Below are 20,273 nucleotides of genomic sequence, written 5' to 3'. Positions count from 1 at the left end.
TACTGAAACAAATAACAGAAACTCACAGGTTCTAATTCTAGTAGAGTAAAATCATAACACTGAATTCTAATTTTAAAAAGAAAAAACAACTCAGGAAAAAATAAAATAATCAAAGTCGCTGCTATTTAGAGACGGTAACTAAAAAAACTGATCGAAGCAAGTAACGAAACGGCGTCGCAGCGTATCTGAGGAAGATCACTAGCTGGACTCTCCGGCGACTACAGAAAAAAAAACAATCAGAGAGAGCTTCGATCGAAGTTTCTAATCACCGTTTTAGCTAAAACTGGAGCTTTGATCTCGAGGTAAAGTTGATGCTTTCCGTTGGAATCAAAATTGTGTTAGATTTTCTCGGGGTGTGATAATAATCTTCTGTCCTCAGTTTTGAAGGAAGCTCTAGGGATTGAATCGGTTGATCAAGAGGGAGGAGATACATTTTGAGAAGTTGAGTACATTTTTGTGAATTTGATCAGTGGGTTGAAGAATGGGCGCGTTCTCGAGGAAAGTTGTGCCTGTTTGTGGTAGGCTTTGCATTCTTTGCCCTGCCTTGCGTCCTAGGTCTAGACAGGCTGTGATGAGATACAAGAAGCTCATTGCTGATATCTTCCCGCGTCATCAGGTTGCTTATTTGCCCCTATCTTTGACTTACATTGCCCCCCATGACTAGTTCTACAATATGTTTTAATCTTTGGTTGCTTTCCCTTTCTATGTTAAAGTTTTGTTATTTAGCCGTGTCTGTGCTTGGTTTGACTTACATTGCCTATGCTATAAGAAGGTCAAATCAGCCACTCTTTGGCTCAAGTGACGTTTTTGATGATCAAATCATGGCTAATTATGCAATATGTCTTTTTGTTTTTTAAATCTTGCTTGCTTATCCTTTCTATGTTGACATTTCATTTCGCTTTTGAGTCATTGTGGATGAGACATTATGTTCCCTCTTGGTTATCTTGGTGGGGTTTGGTTTAACTCCTTCATTGGTTACCGTTTCTCACAGGAGGAAGCTCCCAATGACCGGAAGATAGGAAAGCTATGTGAGTATGCTGCAAAGAACGCTGTTCGTATGCCAGAGGTATTATTATTCATCCAACGCCAAGTCTAGACAGAGTACTCGTTATAGCAATGTTGAAATTTACGATTTTTACAGATATCAGATTTGCTCGAACAAAGATGTTACAAGGAATTGAGGAATGAGAATTTTCATTCGGCCAAGATAGTCATGTGCATATACAGAAGGCTTCTGGTCACTTGTAAGGAGCAAATGTGAGGTCATCCTTCTTTAGCTTTCTTCTACAAACAATTCATTTTGTTCTCTTGTCTCCATGATGTTCTGTGGCTTATCATAAGAACCCAAGAAACTAACTCGAAAGTTGTTGTAACATATCATGATAGCAGGAGTATTTCGGCATGTATTGTTAATTTGATTATTGTTCTTTGTCCAGACCACTTTTTTCTAGTGGTTTTCTTAGGACGGTGCAAGCTCTTTTGGATCAGACTCGACAAGTTGAAATGCAAATAGTTGGATGTCAGTCTCTTTTTGAATTTGTAAATAATCAGGTCAGCTTCTTACATGCTTGATAGAATTCTCTTGTGACCTACATGTCAAGGTGCTTTCAGTTAAGGACATAAGCATTGACTGATTCATGCTATCAAATTTCGCAGACAGACGGAAGTTCCCTGTTTAGCTTAGAAGGCGTTCTCTCAAAACTGTGTCAACTAGCTCTGGAAGTTGGGGATGATGACAGGTCCCGGAGCCTGCGTGCAGCAGGACTTCAAGCCCTTTCAGCAATGGTAACTCGGTTATGCTGTTATGTCTCTCTAGGTACTATTATTCTTACTCTGATGCATTCTGGTCTTTATCTATTATAGATTTGGCTGATGGGTGAATACTCTTATATTCCCAGCGACTTTGACAATGTAAGTTAGATCTCAGGTTCACGCACTAGTTTCTTTTGACTTCGTCAGAGTTGTAAGTAGTACATGTTAATAACTGTTAACTGAGCAATTCAATATTTGCATGGCAGGTTGTCTCAGGAGTCTTGGAAAATTATGGCCACCCCAAAAAATTAGCCAATGCTATTGATAATGCTAGAAAATGGGTGGATGAGGTCTTGAAAAATGAAGGTCACCTAGCTCATGCAGATTCCCTCATAAATGTTCCTTCTTGGAGAGCGGTTGTGAATGACAAGGGTGAACTGAATGTGAAAATGTAATTTCTTCTTTCTTCAACTGTTCTTACGTTTGCCTATTTGGATTCTTTCCCTCTCTTCAATGAATCTTTTCTTTTTTTCAGGGAAGATTCCTTGGACCCTAGCTTTTGGTCCAAGGTTTGCCTACACAACATGGCCAAGCTAGGTGAAGATGCCACAACCATGAGACGTATACTCGAGTCTTTGTTCCGTTACTTTGACGAGGGACATCTCTGGTCAACGGAAAATTCTATTGCATTGCCAGTTCTAAGGGATTTGCAATTTTTAATGGAATTATCTGGTATTACACTCTCAATATCTTTTTTTTCATTCAGCCCTTCTTCCTGCATGATCATTGTTCTGAAATAGTTCTGCAATCTTGCAGGGCAAAGAACACACTTCATACTGTCCATGTTAATTAAACACCTTGATCATAAAAGTGTGCTTAAACAGCCAAGAATGCAGCTCAGCATTTTAGAGCTTACCACCTCCCTTGCTGAAAATGCAAAAGTTGAACACTCAGTAGCAATAGTCAGCGCAATTAGTGATATCATGAGGCATTTGAGAAAATGCATGCACTCTTCTCTTGATGAATCAAATCTGCCAACTGACGTAGCAAACTGTAATAGATTGGCCAGTGTAGCTGTCGATAAGTGCCTCGTTCAACTGACCAAAAAGGTATATTACTGTTGAGCAAATTTTATATCTCTTCTTTAAAGAGATGTGTGCCTGATTTTTCAATGTTTCAAAGGTTGGAGATGCTGGACCAATTTTAGATGCAATGGCTATGCTGTTGGAGAATATCTCAGCTGTCACAGATGTAGCAAGGACCACAATGGCTGCTGTTTTTCGCACTGCTCAAATTATAGCCTCTATTCCAAATCTGTCATATCAAAATAAGGCAACCTCCCTGTAACATCTAGTATTATTAATTTTTTTCTTGTCATTGAGAGATTAGTCCAGTTCTAATGAAATTTATTACTTCTTCTCGCTTCAGGCTTTTCCCGAGGCCTTATTCCATCAATTACTGGTCCATCCAGATCATAAGACACGGATTGGCGCCCACCGTATATTTTCTGTTGTGCTGGTACCAACCTCAGTCTGCCCCCGTCCCTCCTCAACCACTACTGAACTTAAGAAGGGAATGGGTCTTCCTCGTTCCCTTTCAAGAAATGCGTCTGTCTTTTCCTCCTCAGCAGCCCTTTTCGAGAAGCTGAGGAAGGATAAAGTTTCGTCAGTTCTAACTTCCGATAAGAGCCAAAACGAAATCCTTGACCGAATAAAATCTTCATACGGTCAGGCGTATAGCAGTTGGAATCAATCTGTGGACTCGGTAGCAGATAACTCTGAGCTGGTACATTCTTTTAGTGTTCATGATTCATTTAATCTTCTTGAGGCCAAAGTTAAACCTATTACAGATTTAAGGTACACCTTGGATCAATTTCCATCCTCTAATATGATTTTTTTTATATGATGCTCAGGACGCTGTTTGTATAAGGCTAAGTAGTCACCAGATAGGTCTTTTACTTTCATCACTCTGGGCGCAGTCCATATCTCCTGCAAATACGCCAGAAAATTATGAGGCGATTGCTAACACCTACAGTCTTGTATTGTTGTTCTCTGGTTTCAAGGTAATTTATGTTTCATATCTCAATACTTGCTATACCTCTGCATCTGAGTGTTTCTTATTGTTTTTAAGATGTATGAGTTAAGTCTGACTAGGTCTCCTTATGAATTATTTGCTTACAAAAACATATCTAAAACTTCTTATCTCTCAGAATTCAAGTCACGACGCTTTGATTCGAAGTTTCCAAATGGCACTTTCTTTGCGAGATATATCTTTAATGGAAGGAGGTGAGCTACCACATGTTTTGAGCCTTTATCTTTGTTTTTTTTTCGGTTTGGAAACTATGATGTAGACTCTTATGAGTCAATTGTTCGTCCTATTTTCAGGGCCACTCCCTCCGTCCCGACGAAGGTCACTCTTCACTCTGGCTACATCAATGGTTCTTTTCTCCTCAAAAGCATTTAATCTTTTCTCTTTGGCGGATTTTGCAAAAGTAGCACTTCGCGGACCAACGGTACGCTGATCACTCTGATGTGAATGTTGCTACATTGATATTTTGCTTCTCTTGGAATTATTGCGCCCAACTCAATTTACGCAACATTATTGAGCTCTTGAAATTCCAACCAGACTTCTTTGCTTTAACTTCCTCTTCTACCTGATTCAGCTTGATCCATTCTTGCATTTGGTTGAAGATCACAAGTTGAAGGCTGTAAATCCAGATCAGTTGCATATCGTTGCGTATGGAACCGAAGAAGATGATGCTTCAGCTCTGGATACTCTTTCAAAGATAGCAGTCTCCACTGAGCATAGCAGAGGAACCCTCGTCTATGAAATTGTCAAAAGCTTGGAAAATATGTGCAGTGTAAGTCGTTTCCTATCACTACCTCCCCCCCCACTAAATCGCCCTAGCCTTGGTAAATCAACTTATAACCACAGTAAACTATTTTTCAGTCTGAAATGGAGAAAATGCAAGAGCAGTTGCTCACTGAGTTCATGCCGGATGATGCATGTCCTCTTGGAACCCGCTTTTTAGAAGACACTCAGACATCCTTTCAGGCTGACCTTGGAGATGTTAAACACCAAAACGTAAGTACGAGTTCTTTTGTTTCCTGACTGTGAACCCTTGAGATGAAAATTGTGTTGAACCTTGGTCTGTATCTTCAGCTTGCGGCACTCTTCTCTCACGAGGATCAAGAATTTGGAAATGTCACTGAAACAGTTGCAGATAATAATCCATTAACAGTTGCTGAAGTGCCAGACCTCCTGACTGTGAATCAAATTCTAGAATCTGTAAGTTACACTAGAAATTAGATTTTACAGATTCATCACCAAGATTAGTTTGATACTAACTATACTTATTTTTGTTTTGTTGAAAGATCGTAGAGACAACACGTCAAATGGGTCTAATATCCTTCCATACTGCAGCCGATGCTTCATACAAAGAAATGACGCTTCATTGTGAGGATCTATTAACGGGGAAACAGCAGAAGATTTCGAGCCTTTTCAATTCTCAGCTACGACATAAAAGTTCTGTTAACGGCTCTCCAGGACAGCATGATGAGGAGATTAAGATCGCAACTTTTCTTCCTATGATCAATTCAGCATTTCACACCGAGGTATGCCTTTGCTATAGATTACTCTTTTATATTGTGTACTGGATCCAGATATCTACTGACCAATTTGGTTTGGTACCTATTCTCTAATATTTTTTTTCTGTATTGATGGGAACTATTCAGACACAGTGCTACTCAGAACTCCAAGCATACAAACTACCAGCCTCAACCCCGTACGACAACTTCCTTAAAGCTGCTGGTTGTTGATACACTTTGATCCAGTGAAGAACTAAAAAAAAAACAAAATAGGTTTGCTGTAATTAGACCATTCCCTTGTAGGTATACTCAATTCTTTTATGCAATTCAATTGTTTCTTTCCGGTGTGAAGGTGCCATCTGGTTTTCACTTGGTCTTGTAATCTAACGATTCTTTGATTCTACAAGAAACGCTTTGTTGAACAGTATTACAATAATGTACATTGATTCTTCCGTGATCTAGTTTATAATTTTTCAATTAAATAAGCAGATAAGCAAATCCAAGATTGCATTTCATCATAAAACTCTACATAATGCACAGATGAGAGAAGCTCGCATATACAGGAATGCGTTTTTTGTATATGAATGTCACAAAAGAAACTATATTCAGTTCTCTCATTTACTTTGCTTAACCTCTTGAAGCATTTCAACTACTTTCTTCATCTTTGGCCTTTTTGCAGGTGTGATATCTGTGCAAAGCAATGCGACTTTCAGAGCTGCAAGCATCTCCCTCCTCCAAGCAAAAGATACAGTGCTAAGCTTGGCGTCAAGTATCTGTTCCGGTGTCTCCCCTCTCCCTGAAGCTCCATGTACCCATTTCACCAAATCCACTCCTTCACCAAACTCTTCCTCCACCGGCGCTCTTGAGGTTAGAATCTCAAGCAACACCACTCCGTAGCTGTATACATTCCCAGGTGCAGTCACTTGCATTGTGTATGCATACTCTGAGGAAGAAAAAACAAAGAAATGTGTTGGAGTCTATGAAGTTAACAGAAACCATAGACATTTTTATAATACCTGGAGGAATGTAGCCAAAGGAACCAGCAACTGAGCTAATACTTGCGGTGCCTCGAGATGGATCTATAAGTTTCGATATTTCGATTTCCCCAAGCACAGGTTTGTAGCCAGAGTCTAGCAGGACATTACTAGAGGAAACATCAAGGTGAATAATGGCGACCTGGTGGAGAAACGCTAAGCCTTCAGCTACTCCAACGGCTATGGACAGTCTCATTGGCCAGTCAGGTTGGTACTCTGGCTTCTTGGAGGACTCATGAATCAGCTGAGCTAAGTTACCATTAGGTAAATGCTGATGCAACAAGAGAGCAACATCTTCATATATAACAAACCCAATCGGTGTAACCAAATGATCATGGCAAAGTTTGCTGAGTCTTTCAAGCTCTCTGATCATCTTGTTCTGATGCTGAGTTATTGCTCTATCCATGGATTTGAGTTTCTTCACCGAAACAATCATCCCTGAAGGCATGACTGCTTTATAAACCGAACTGAACGTTCCTGTGCTGAGTTTATTTGACTCCTTCATAGTTGCTTTCACAACTGCGTCTAGATCAATCCCTTGTTTAAGATTCTCAAGGAAGACATCTCCGGCTATAATCGCTGGTTGCTCATCCTCAACGTGTTCTTCAACATCGACGTTTTTACCCGCTGCTGCTTTCTCTTGCTTCTCCCTCATCATGAAGAGAACCACCACCACGGTGACTGATACAAACACAGCAACACCTGAACCAATCACTGCGAGCACAATCCTGTAGGAGACTCTGTGATTGTACCTCAAATGTTCAATATCATCAGAATATCCACAAGAAGAGCTCAACGGCGCTCCACAAAGCTCTTTGTTCCCGGAAAAGCTCGAGTTTGGAGACTTTTGAAATGGAACAAAGACTGGAACTGGACCGGTCAAGAGGTTGTTTGAGAAATTAACTTCGAACAAACTCATCATGCCTTTTAGTAGCTGCGGTATGGTTCCTGTAAGCATATTGTTAGAGACATCCAGTGAGACAAGCTTGTCTAGTCTTCCTAACTCGGCAGGCAAGGGTCCATGAAGATGGTTGAAACTCAAGTTTAGAGCTATCTGTAAGCTCCTCATGTGACCAATCTCAGGAGGAATGGTTCCGGTCAAGTAGTTTCGACCTAGCTGAAGCTCAAGCAGCTTCATACAGTTTCCAATCTCATGTGGGATGTCTCCTCTTATGGAGTTCTGATCAAGGAGCAGATACTGAAGCCTCGGCATACCGCAAAGCTCCTTAGGGATGGTGCCGTTGAGTCTGTTGTTACTTAAATCAAGCTTGTTGAGGTTTCCTAATCCAAGAAATGATTTGGGGATCTCCCCAAAGAGACTGTTACCAGAGAGAATCAGCTCTTGAAGACTCATGAGCTGACCAACCTCTGCTGGAATGGTTCCAGTGAACCCATTAGCTGCTAGATTCAGGAGAGTGAGGTTAGAACACTTTGAGAACTCTGCAACAATCTCATCTGAGAGATTGTTATTGTCTGCTTCAAAGTAGGTAAGTCCACTTATGTTTCCTATTGTCTTCGGAATGACTCCTACAAGCTCGTTGTTCCCAATTCTAATGCTGGAGAGGCCGCTGCAGATTCCCATCTCTTCAGGGAGCTCACCGGTGAATCTATTCTGCGTCAAGACCAAAACTTTAAGCTTCCCTTTCTCAAAAACCCCCTTTGGAATCTTCCCCACAAGCTGGTTTGAGTGAAGGTTCAATAACTCCAGTTCAGAAACCACACCTAACCCTTTAGGTATCTCACCTACCAACTCATTCTCATAAGCTGTAAACACCTTGAGGTTACTCAGGTTCCCTACCCAGTGAGGTATAGAACCGTTTAAGCCGTTTCCAGAGACTTGAAACTCCTCTAACCTCTCTAGAGACATAAGCTCATCAGGTATCTCTCCCACAAGCAAGTTGTTAGAAACGTTAAGCCATCTAAGACCTCTAAGGTTACCAAACTCAACTGGAATGGCTCCAGCAAAACGGTTCAGGGACAAATCAAGAAACTCAAGCTCAGACAAGTTGCCGAGAGATGCAGGAATCGGTCCGGTGAAGCTGTTACGAGAGAGATCTAGATGCTTTAAGCTTCTGAGGTCGGAGATTAAAGTGACGTTACCTCTAAGCTGAAGCCCTGAGAGATCAAGCGTCTCAACAAAGGAAGTGTTGGCACCACACTTGACCCTATCCCAAGTACAGTACTCTCTGCTGCTACTACCCCATCCTGGAACTCTAAGGTCTCTCTTAATAGCTAACAATGCAGCTTCATCGCTTAGCTGAGCTTCACCAAGATCAGATTTTGATAGGAACCCAAGAATCAGAAGAACTGACATGCACCATAATGCCATATTTTTTTTAATTAAGTATACTCAATCACACACTTTTGTTCTTCTTCATTTGTATCATCAAGAAAAGGAGAGAGGAAGAGTTAAAAGTCTTGATCTTTAGGCCGTGAAACACGGATTAAAGCTCTGGTTTTGGAGTCAAAGTAACTGTTTTTCGATGTTTCCGAGCAAAACCCATTTCAGATTTGGTTAGAAAAGGAAGTGCTTTTAAGTGTGACTGTGAGTGTTGTTGCTGTGCCTTTAGGGACAGACAGAGAGAGAGAAAGAGAGAACAAAGCCCATAGTTTCAGGGAGATAAAGAAAGAGAAGAGGGAAAGCAGAGTTTGATCATAGAGTAGGGTCTATGCGTACTAGAGAGAAGAGAATACATTTCGTGTTTTATAAACAAAAACACGAAATTATTATTGCAGAACCAAACAAAGATCCTCACTTCAGAGATAGAGAGAGAGAGACTCCTACAAAAAGCAAACGCACTTGGACAGGAGGGAATTTTTTTCCTTTTCTTTTTGATATGTTTAAATATTATATTAATTTCTGATATAAAGTTTTATAGTATTTTTCACGAGACAGTGATGAATGAATGAAAGATGCATAAATCCGTCTGACACATTTTTGCTTTTTGAAAAGAAAAAAAAACTTTTATGAAAAAGATTAAAGAAAGGGAGTGTACGTTTTGATAATTCTTTTTCCTTTTTGACGTTTTCCTGTACCATACTGTCACTTGTTCAATACCAAAGTGGTAAAATCTATTTTCTTTATCATCCCAATGTATGCTAAAATGAAGATTATTTCCCCCTAATTTACACACACTTTGCAATTATTAATCGTGTTATATCACATATTAGTATATCTTAAAGCTAGATTTATTTTAGTCTCAAATGTGTAATTGGCTAAAATTGCCAGGATTTAACTAGACACAATTACGTAATATCCTTCCATATACAAAATGTAATTTCTCATTTTAGTTTATCTATCTTCAGCTATTACAACACAATCTTGGAATTTTATGTTTAAATCCACATGCAGAAAAGATTTTTATGTTATATCTACAACGTAAAACTTGTTCAAGAATTTTATACACGAACGAAGCCTTTTAATGATATTTTAAGCTTAAACTCTTTCTGTCAACTCAAACTTTAAAACATCCTACTATTTACTGTATATTAGGGCTGTATTCATTATATTTTAAAAGAATATCTCCAACTTGGAATATTTCTCTTCTCATATACGTATATCGTAGGTAGTTTGGTAGCTTACGTGTTTTCTAATCTCTATGATCTTTTACATCAAAAGTTTGGCATGCAATGACCACTTTTCCAAATGGGGAATCTACTTTCGTGTGATGTTCTGTTGATTGCTTTAGCTACGATCGATGTTCATAGTTACCAATTTTGGTGACATAGAACAATATACTACGTATAATTAAAGAGTCGTTCGGGAGCAGGCGTTATGTGTTTTTTTCTATTATGAATGGATATGATTGATTTCCAAATTACCACTTAAAAGTAATGTAAGATGGATTTGATCATAAAAAAAAAAAGTAATGTAAGATGCTCTATATATGTAATAATAAACGATTTGTCAAGTCTCGAGTGTTGGTAGAAGACATGTTTTCTCCAATGTCCGGTCAGAACGTCAAATTAGTCTCTTTTAAATTTTGATGATTATTAATTTATGGAGAGTCAGTCTGAGAATAAAATTAGTGTTCTTCAATTAAACGATTTTACTAAAATAGTATATACGGAGTTGTGTCTTTAAGTTTCTGCGTTCCTCTACAAACGACCCAAACATGGGAAAGTAATGTCGGATACATCAAAACATATGTGTTTATCAATGTATCTCTAACTACTTTTTTCTTAATCTCTTAAAGTTTTGATAGTTATTGTTGTGTTGATCATTAATTACAAGCTAGAAATTAGATATCACCTTTTTAAAAATATAATATGAGTGCATTACATAGAAAAAAAAATGATTTCTAATCTATCTATATACTTCAAATATATATTTGAGTGATTCATAATTTTCTTTTTTGCTAAATATGGATAAATGATTGTGAATTCCATCACTCCGTATTTGTTACAACATAGATCGTATTCCATATCTAACATCACTCCAGAAACAAATGAATCTCAAGATCATGAATATGGGGTTTTAAGAAAGACTACATTTACCATCTTTAATCATGTTATTGGTAAGAAAAAATGAAGTAAAAATAAATACATTACATGTAATGCCTAAAACTATAGTTTATCAACAAATATTCATTTATTTATGCTGCAAATAATTATATATTATTTTAAAACTTCAAAGAAATAAATATAGTTGGGAGTTAACCAATGAGCAAATAAAGCTCGAGAATAATAGAAAGAAGAGTGTGGGGGAAAATTGTAGGGCCAAACTTTGTCTGCTCCGATCACCACCACTCACCCGCCCGTCCCATCATTCTTTAGCAAGTTTTGTTTTCTCAAATCCATGTACCAATTCCAAACCGTATTCAGTTATAAACCACAAACAATCCTGGATTTGGTTTTCATGTGAAATTTCACTAATCATAAAACTGAAATTTTTTATTGAATTTCTTCTTCTCGGTTTGGTAGACTTCTGATTATATAAGCTTCCAGATGCAAACGATAATTAGCAAGATAAATGGATTATATCACTAAGTTACATGTATTCATGTTTTGGTTTGGTTTTCTACATTTCAATCCGGCTTGGGTTTTTGATCTTTCGTTTTGGTGTAAATCAGATTAAATCTCATAATTTCACTAGATGCATACATATATCATCAGTTAGATAATTTTTAAAAATTCATAACGAATCTAATTTTCCATAGATAATCATAAGTTATCAGACAAATCATAAGAAGAGGAGCATGGAAAAAGAGAAGACATAATGATGGAAGCACCTAGTTGCTTTAAACTCGTGAAGAAGAAGAGATAAGATATTCTTAAAAGGTCAAATTAGTTGTTTAAAATTTCCATAATTAGTTATTAAAGAAAATGTTAATCAATGATTACAATGAGAGCTAAGTCATTAGCAGATGAATGCTTTACCTATCAAACTAACTTTCTGCATAATCATTCGTGAATTGCAATTCATGACTTTGCTTTCAAATTCTTAAAATGGAGATCAGGCCGAGATTTATGCTCTCATCATTACAGATTTGTGGGATGTTGTACCAAAAGCATTATTCCCATTTATCAATTAGTACAATTTAGTTATTGTTTTTTGGGAGACATGTACAATTTTACATTCATAAGAGTTCATTTTTATAACAATGAATTCCGGAACCTTTTTTTATAATTGTTATATATTATACTATTACGTAACTTTCTGATGTTTTCATATAATGTTAATGTGTTATAATGGTTGTGACTTGTGAGTGTGTTTTTTTTAACCAGATTCTATTAGGTATTTGAAGTTTATGTATAAAATATAACAAATACAAAAGCTAAAAGGAAATGTCAAAGGACATAACTCGGCTGTCCATCTTGTAGTGTACCAAATGGGGCATGTGGAAGGTTGAAGGGAAGCTATCCCCACTTTGTGTTGATTGTTTTCATCATTTTATACATTTATTTTCTATTACTTTTTCAGAAGGAAAGTGATTAAACAGAATTTGTATAAATATATTTTTGGCAGTCATATTGATTGAGACTTTAGCTCTTGCTTTATCGGACACATATCATGACCTTTAGATCATGGTCTGTCCCTCTTATTTTAAGCATTCGTCGACATTTCTTTTGTTTTACTATATCACTTTCAACATTAAATTTCATGATAATGAAAAAAGGAACAACAAATTATATTTTAAAATTCTAAACCTAAGGGTCCTGGATATACGATTCACCGTTTGTCAAAAACGTTTCAAGAAATCAACTCCGAACCGAAACGGAACAAAGTTCGTGGTTTGGGCCTAATTGGATTGAGCTATAAATCCCATGGGCTTACTGTAGAACTATTTGCAATTCAAAATAGGAGAGAACTTACCTCTAAAACCACGATGAATCGATGAATGAATGAGTCGTGCTGGTTTAAGAAGGGAGAGGTTTCGAAGCTGATCGATCAACGGATCTTTTGTTGTTTGCGGCCCAAGTAACAGGGTGAGCCCATCCAAGTTGTATATAACACATGAAATTTATACTTACACAACAACAAGGTGAGTATGGAGATACACGTTCTCGCAATTTCTCCGAATGTATCATATTCAACGTGAATCTCTTGTTGGTTGACAGTTGACGATTATATGGCGCATTGAGCCTAGTGGAAATGCGTTTATAGCGTTCTAATCAACCAAGTTCACTCTATAAATACGGTTAGTAACATTTTCTGACCAGGTTTGATTCATTGGTCGCTAATTGTAGTACATTGTTGTTTTATTAGAAGATGTTGGTTTTTCATAGTATATTTTGGTGTAAGGTTTTTCATAGTATTGTTAAGGAATTTGTGAGAAAATGTTTCTTAAATTTGTAATTATATTTAAAAAGCAAGAACGGTTAGTAAATTTCAAATTTTATAGTTTGTGGTGAGGAAGGGGATGGTTCTTTTACTGATTCATTTTTGATAGAATCTTATTTCATATGATCGAGGGCAAATAAATTTCTAGTTAATCAAAACTTCTAATTCTATGAGTTATACAGTGACAGTGTGACACCAACCAGCTGCAGCGTTTTTCAATCTTTTTCATTGCGTGTGTGTGTGTCAACTTTCGGCTGTCTTCCCATGTTCATGTCTAAAGCGATTCCATCTTACAACAATTATGGTTTTGGAAGTCAAATGTTAAGTGTGTGGATCCCATCATGTGAGCTCCAAAAAAGTCAACGAGCTTTATTATATAAAAGTAAAGTCAACTATGGAGAGATGAACAAGATTCTCTTCCCGTCGCCGGTTTCATCTCAAACTCCGGCTGGTTTCATATGCAGGGCTAACTCAACACATATGTGGAGTCACAACGAGAAATAGGACAACAAATACTGTGTAATATTTAGAATATACATTGTACTTAAAAGGACAGAGGAGCCACATATACATGTCATAAATCATAATGTGTATGTGTGTATGCATGCATATGTTGTCGAGACTCGATAATGTTAATATATAACTAAATGAAAGAATCTAGGCACTTTGGAATCCATATTTGGTTTTCCAGTCTTTGACTTGGGGAGCAAATCACGCCGACGAACCGACACAAGCCATACTTGGAGGCTCCCACCGTATACATATTAATTTGCTATACACATGAAATTAATGACGTAGCTAGTTGCTAATATTTAACTATCCCAAAAGAACCGAAAAGTTGTCTATAATTTGCTTGAGATTCAAATTTCACATTACATGAACTGAAATTAATTGCTTGCATGTTCATATGAGCATATGATATTTAGAATTTTATGCAAGTTGATAGAACTCTATGGTATTTCTTTGAGAACAAATGTGTAGTCACCGTTTAGCTGAAACAATTATTAACTTAGACTACATAATCACAAAATTTACAAAATAAATGATTTGACTTGGTTGTTTAATTCACATTATGAAAACTTCGATTAGAAAATTGAAAGTAGTTTGATGAATAACATGATGGACATTACGGCCACACCGCAAACATTGCGGCTTATTTCGTGGGGATAGTAAATGTGCTCTTACTTATCTTCGTTATCACTTTCGTATTAATACGTACGGTGCATCGCCGTATGATACTTAATTTATATATTTCTTCCATCATTTAATATTTCCAATTATTCCAAACAGCAGTATAATTATTAGTACGTAGGTCAGCTATATATAGCTGGTAGGAACTTGTGCATATATCATCACCCATTGTATAATTAGCTCTCTTAATTATATTTTCATATAAGCATACAACTGATAGATTGTTTTCTTGTGTCACATAGCGTAAGAGCTCACAATGTCTCTCGCTATCTCTCTTTGTTTGGCTTTCCTTTTTGCTCTTTGCCATGGTTCTCATAGCTTACCTGCACAACGAACTCCTCATCTTGATGGTAAGACCATTCTAACTATAGCATTTAACTTTCAACGCTATATTTGATATGTTACGTAGCAAATGATTCAAGAGAAAAATATTCTATATTATTAAAGTTTTCACATTATATATGAAATGTGAATTTGGCTATCCATGTTCATGCAGTGCTTCTCCCAAATGGAAACTTTGAGCAAGTTCCTAACAAATCAAACATGAGAAAGAGGCAAATAATCGGCAAACACTCTCTTCCTCATTGGGAAATTTCCGGCCACGTCGAATTAGTCTCTGGCGGTCCACAACCCGGAGGTTTCTACTTTGCGGTGCCACGTGGAGTCCATGCAGCTAGGCTAGGGAACTTAGCCTCGATATCTCAGTATGTGAAAGTGAAACGTGGCTTGGTTTATTCTCTAACGTTTGGGGTCACGAGGACTTGTGCTCAGGATGAGAACATACGAATCTCTGTTCCCGGTCAGACCAATGAGCTGCCAATCCAAACCCTGTTCAGTACTAATGGTGGAGACACATACGCTTGGGCATTCAAAGCAAAGTTTGATGTGGTCAAGATCACTTTTCATAACCCTGGTGTTCAAGAGGACCCTTCATGTGGTCCTCTCGTTGACGCTGTTGCCATCAAAGAGATTCTCCCTCTTCGGTATACTAGAGGTAATTTAATCAATCATGTCAATTTTGGTATAGAATTGTCCTTGTTGTCAATCTAAAATTGGTTCAGTTTTCATTTTTATATCTTTCATGTTCATCTCAGAAGAATAGTAATGAATGCATAATTTTATTTAGGCTATATTCATTTTCATCTGACGGTGACCTATGTGACTATTCACAACTTGCATGTTGTTATTTGTTTTGGTATCGCATGATTGATTACATCCATTGATCGCAAATCATTATTTCATACTGAAAAAATTATTTGAATTTTAAATTTACAAAACCTTACGGTATATCATAAGTTGCTACAATAAATAAACGAACAAAATTTGGTCACATGTTGCACAAGAAGTAAATAAAAAAAACATGGTATTAGAGCAAATACAAGTTTTCAAAAATTTATTGAAAACATAATATTAGTATTTTAATTAGTTTTGTTTAAATAATTCAATTCAATTTTAATTAAATATAAACTAGTAACATAGTGACAAGTGGAATGAGGAGTTCTAGAAAGTTCTCATATGATGATTTAGGGGATGTATTGAATCTGAAATTTGAAGTGATTTGATTTTTATTGAGTTTCTATAGGAGAATCTGAGAATTTGGTGTATTTTTTTGATAAACAACTCTAGAATTTCATCTAAAACTATGAGATTTAAATTTTTATTTTTATAACTAAGAAATCTCATTCAAACATTCTAAAAACATTTAAAACACTTTAAAATTCTCAACTTAAATTTTGTTCAATAACATTGGATTTCATAGTGTTTTATGAAATGACAAGTTCAATAACACTAGATTCTAAAATATTTTTTTAAATTCATGTTTGAATAACAGCGGATAAATCCTATTAATACAAATCACTTCAAATTCTTGGTTGAATACATGCATATATTGTTATTCTCACTCCAATTCTCTTTTAAAAATCTTTAAATTATAGTTAGGATATAGACAAGATAACCTCAATTTGGTTCTCTTGTTTTTCATCTACACCAAACCCGTTTAGATGGAGTTTTGTTGTTTAAAAGCTACTCCATTTTAACCAAAGTTCCCACCTAAAATATTTTGCAATTTGGTCTATTATCTTACATATTGTTTGATGTTTCATTCTTAAACTCATTTTCTATGTAAATAAACCAGGAAACCTTGTGAAAAACGGTGGATTTGAGATCGGTCCCCATGTATTCAACAACTTCTCCACCGGAATCTTAATCCCGGCGAAGGTACAAGATCTCATCTCACCGCTTCCAGGATGGATCATCGAATCTCTAAAACCGGTCAAGTACATCGATAGCCGCCACTTCGAAGTCCCCTCAGGACTCGCCGCAGTCGAGCTCGTCGCCGGGAGAGAAAGCGCCATCGCTCAGATCATCCGCACCGTCGCCGGTAGAAACTACATGCTCTCCTTCGCGGTTGGAGACGCACAAAACGGTTGTCACGGATCGATGATGGTGGAGGCGTTTGCTGGAAAAGCAGCGTTTAAGCTTCGGTTTGAATCTAACGGTAAAGGAGCGTTTAAAGTGGGACGTTTCAGGTTTCGCGCGGATTCTAACCGCACGAGGTTAACGTTCTACAGTGGGTTTTATCATACCAAGCTCCATGATTTTGGACACCTTTGTGGGCCCGTGCTTGACAGTGTTAGTGTTGTCATGACACGTTAAAATTTATTTGAGTATAAATTATAATCTAATACTTATCTAATAAAATGATATTATCCATTTGTAAGCACAATTCTCTAAACATTCACAAAGTCATACATGGTTCCGTTTCCAATTACATTTATCTATATTTTTAATTTCTGTAAAAGTATTTTTTAAAATACAGTTTTATGTTACTTTGATTCAATGTGTTTTATAATGTTCAACATGTAATATGTAACATGCTTTGAGGAAGGATTGCATATTAGTGACATCTCAAGATTATATATTTTAACATTTCTATTCAAAATCACTATACACTTTCTTTTATTTTGACTTGAAGAGCAAATCAGGGCGATGATTAATCAGCGGATCAGACCCAGATGTGGACTTCTGGAGCTACCTTTCATATCACTTGTGTACACACATGGCGCATTTATTTTGTAAATCTCGTTAACTATTTTATTTGATTATACTTTTATTGAGCATGAAGCTTTATTAAACAAAACAAATTACTACGTCGATTGCAGATAAAAGAACCAAAAAGTTGACCATGTTTATGCTAGCGTATGACTCAATTACAATAATATAGTTGAATACGTAGTTGACTAAACACAAAACGTCATCCAGATTTCAAAGTTTAAATTTGGTTAACATGTTAAGTAATATTCATGGTGCAATAAATATTTCGTGAATAAAACAAAAGCAAAGCTAAGATCAATTGGGTTTTATCTAACTAATGCGAATTAATAAGTCAAGACTCAAGAGTAGATGGAATTAAGTGTTTTTTTTTTCGCTTTCTTTCCCTTTTCTGAATTCAAAATCTCCCGTGGTAAAAGAAATAAAGAAAGTGCAAACTTCATCAAACATGTTACGTTATTGGTTATAATATAAATGGGGGGGGGGGGGGGGGGGGGGGGGGGGGGGGGGGGTTAGATCGCATTACTAATATTCAGCTCAACTGGTGTTGTGATATGTTGCTAATTAATCAAATCATATAAATATTCGATGTGTAATAAATTCGTGTTTGGAAGATTCGTCTCATATTTTCAGCGTCATAGTCCAGCTTCTCATCACTGCACACAGAATACAAAGACTATATGATATATTCAGTATATTAGTAATATTGGATCTCGTACGACCGATCAATATAACATGACAGACAATGAGCCACACTATGCGGCTCGTAAGATGCAATCTTCAACGTGGCTCGAGTTTCCGTCCACAGCTCTTGTATTATACGTCTATATACAAAAAAAAACTGTTATATTTTTTTTTTAAATAAGCTTAGAACTACTTTATTATATACTTCCGAAAATGTCCATGAAGCTTCTTCGAATTTTCTTGCTTGCTTATTAATAATTTGTTACCTATCCTATATATAGCCCCCAAGGCCTTGGGGTAGGTAACACTAACACATTAGAATAAGACTAGTGTTCTTAACTTATAAAAAATGTCTCTCTACCCCACTCTTTGCTTTCTCATCCTCCTCTCTCTCTGCCATGGTTCTCACAGCGTCCAACCACGCCGGGCTCCTCATCTTGATGGTAAGAAAATCACCATTTTGCATAGTCACTTAACTCGACTCATACTATATGAATTTGTAACGTTATGGTTTTGTATCTATTTATATATACAGGGCTTCTCCCAAATGGCAACTTTGAGCACATCCCTCCCAAATCAAACATGAAGGGTCGACAAATAATCGGTGCACACTCTCTCCCTCACTGGGAAATCTCCGGCCATGTGGAGCTAGTCTCCGGTGGGCTTCAGCCCGGAGGATTCCATTTCGCGGTCCCACGTGGGGTCCACGCTATAAGACTAGGAAGCTTAGCTTCCATCTCTCAAGAGGTTAAAGTGAATCGTGGTTTTGTCTACTCAATAACATTTGGAGCCACAAGGAGTTGCGCTCAGGACGAGAACATCAAAGTCTCTGTGCCTGGTCAGGCAGACGAGCTTCCCATCCAGACGGTCTTTAGCTCAGATGGTGGAGACACTTACGCTTGGGCTTTCAAGGCAATGTCGGATGTGGTCAAAATCACTTTCCATAACCCTGGTGTTCAAAAGGACCGTACATGTGGACCCCTCGTAGATGTTGTCGCTATCAAAGAGATGCTTACTCTCGGGTACAACAGAGGTACATTGCTTGCGGTTAGATCCGGTTTATTTTGGACAATATACACTTTTTGTGTGTTTTGGGTCTGATGTTACTATATCACACGGTAACCTAACTTATCTTCCATGTAATAATCATAGGAGGAAACTTAGTAAAAAACGGAGGGTTCGAGATCGGCCCACACGTGTTCGCTAACTACTCTACCGGAATCTTGATTCCGGCAAGAATCCAAGACTTAATCTCTCCGCTTCCGGGATGGATCGTTGAATCTCTAAAACCGGTGAAGTATATTGATAATCGTCATTTCAAGGTTCCGTCAGGACTCGCCGCCGTTGAGCTAGTTGCCGGCAGAGAAAGTGCAATCGCTCAGATCATTCGTACGGTCGCCGGGAAGGCATACACGCTCTCGTTCACCGTGGGAGACGCGCAAAACGGCTGTCATGGGTCGATGACGGTAGAGGCGTTTGCTGGAAAAGAACCGTTTAAGCTTTCTTTCGTGTCGGAAGGTAAGGGAGTTTTCAAAACCGGACATTTTAAGTTTGTTGCCGATTCTGACCGTACCAGGTTAACGTTCTACAGTGCGTTCTATCATACTAAGCTGCATGATTTTGGTCATCTTTGTGGACCTGTTCTTGATAGTGTTCTTGTACTCCCGGCCCATTAACAATTTGTGGTTCTTGATTCTATTCATACTCAGATATTACAAAAGTTTCTCAATAAAATACCATATTTTATAAGCAATTTCTTCTTGGACTCTTTTTGTTGTTGTCAAAGTCATTACGACTCATACGATGATGCATGAGATATTTCCATTCTGTATGTAAATTGAGTATGTGTGGTGTGGAATACGCTGAGATACTGTTAAATTAGATTGTTGGTATTAAATTTTTTTATAAGGTTTGCAACTCGACTCAAGTAACACGTATTCTTTCAAGATCACTATCTTTTGTGTCGTCTATCTTGTTTCAAGATCATTTATTTCAGATCATAACCGAAATAACATACATCACTCATAAACTACAAAATAAAGATACACAACATTTATTCATAGACTACAAAAATAGAGCTGAATCTTTGGTTTATTCAGATAATCGAGTTTATTCGATTAGTTGGATAGTTGGTTTGATATTTTGTAGCGAAATTAATCGAATAAAACAATGGTTTATGTTTGAATATAC

The 20,273-nt window shown here is 37.2% G+C and overlaps 4 protein-coding genes across 10 annotated transcripts; 3 read left to right on the top strand and 1 right to left on the bottom strand.

The window, feature by feature from the left end:
- Positions 1 to 166: 166 nt before the first annotated feature.
- On the top strand, positions 167 to 5,800 carry LOC106450646 (protein SEMI-ROLLED LEAF 2). 7 transcript variants are annotated; one of them, XM_022719012.2, is made up of 20 exons: positions 167 to 302; positions 380 to 616; positions 992 to 1,066; positions 1,142 to 1,257; positions 1,437 to 1,551; positions 1,657 to 1,785; positions 1,864 to 1,911; positions 2,019 to 2,203; positions 2,288 to 2,484; positions 2,569 to 2,861; positions 2,935 to 3,084; positions 3,181 to 3,537; positions 3,665 to 3,814; positions 3,962 to 4,037; positions 4,137 to 4,264; positions 4,415 to 4,612; positions 4,702 to 4,836; positions 4,915 to 5,040; positions 5,127 to 5,366; positions 5,487 to 5,800. In XM_022719012.2, exons 2-20 carry the CDS (start codon positions 482 to 484, stop codon positions 5,568 to 5,570), a joined length of 2,937 nt encoding a protein of 978 aa, XP_022574733.2. In that variant the 5' UTR covers positions 167 to 302; positions 380 to 481; the 3' UTR covers positions 5,571 to 5,800. The 7 variants fall into 7 exon arrangements, with proteins under 7 accessions (XP_022574733.2, XP_048635464.1, XP_048635469.1 ...); XM_048779507.1 differs by lacking the exon at positions 5,487 to 5,800 and having other exon boundaries at positions 5,127 to 5,453; XM_048779512.1 differs by lacking the exons at positions 167 to 302; positions 5,487 to 5,800 and having other exon boundaries at positions 605 to 616; positions 1,149 to 1,257; positions 1,661 to 1,785; positions 5,127 to 5,453.
- On the bottom strand, positions 5,753 to 9,131 carry LOC106450647 (leucine-rich repeat receptor-like tyrosine-protein kinase PXC3). The gene is made up of 2 exons (XM_013892352.3): positions 6,356 to 9,131; positions 5,753 to 6,282 (listed from the first exon to the last, which is right to left on the bottom strand). The coding sequence occupies exons 1-2, from the start codon at positions 8,700 to 8,702 to the stop codon at positions 5,954 to 5,956; spliced, it is 2,676 nt and encodes an 891-aa protein (XP_013747806.2). The 5' UTR covers positions 8,703 to 9,131; the 3' UTR covers positions 5,753 to 5,953.
- Positions 9,132 to 14,477: 5,346 nt separating this feature from the next.
- LOC106454507 lies at positions 14,478 to 17,292 on the top strand. Its single transcript, XM_013896626.3, has 3 exons — positions 14,478 to 14,698; positions 14,845 to 15,342; positions 16,483 to 17,292. Exons 1-3 carry the CDS (start codon positions 14,605 to 14,607, stop codon positions 17,001 to 17,003), a joined length of 1,113 nt encoding a protein of 370 aa, XP_013752080.2. The 5' UTR covers positions 14,478 to 14,604; the 3' UTR covers positions 17,004 to 17,292.
- A 1,085-nt stretch (positions 17,293 to 18,377) lies between these two features.
- Positions 18,378 to 19,836, top strand: LOC106453329. Its single transcript, XM_022719011.2, has 3 exons — positions 18,378 to 18,526; positions 18,619 to 19,116; positions 19,236 to 19,836. Exons 1-3 carry the CDS (start codon positions 18,433 to 18,435, stop codon positions 19,757 to 19,759), a joined length of 1,116 nt encoding a protein of 371 aa, XP_022574732.2. The 5' UTR covers positions 18,378 to 18,432; the 3' UTR covers positions 19,760 to 19,836.
- The last annotated feature ends 437 nt before the right edge of the window (positions 19,837 to 20,273 follow it).

Source organism: Brassica napus, chromosome A5 (assembly GCF_020379485.1).
Source record: "Brassica napus cultivar Da-Ae chromosome A5, Da-Ae, whole genome shotgun sequence".
Lineage (NCBI taxonomy): Eukaryota > Viridiplantae > Streptophyta > Magnoliopsida > Brassicales > Brassicaceae > Brassica > Brassica napus.
This window is presented reverse-complemented; position numbering and strand designations above follow the sequence as displayed.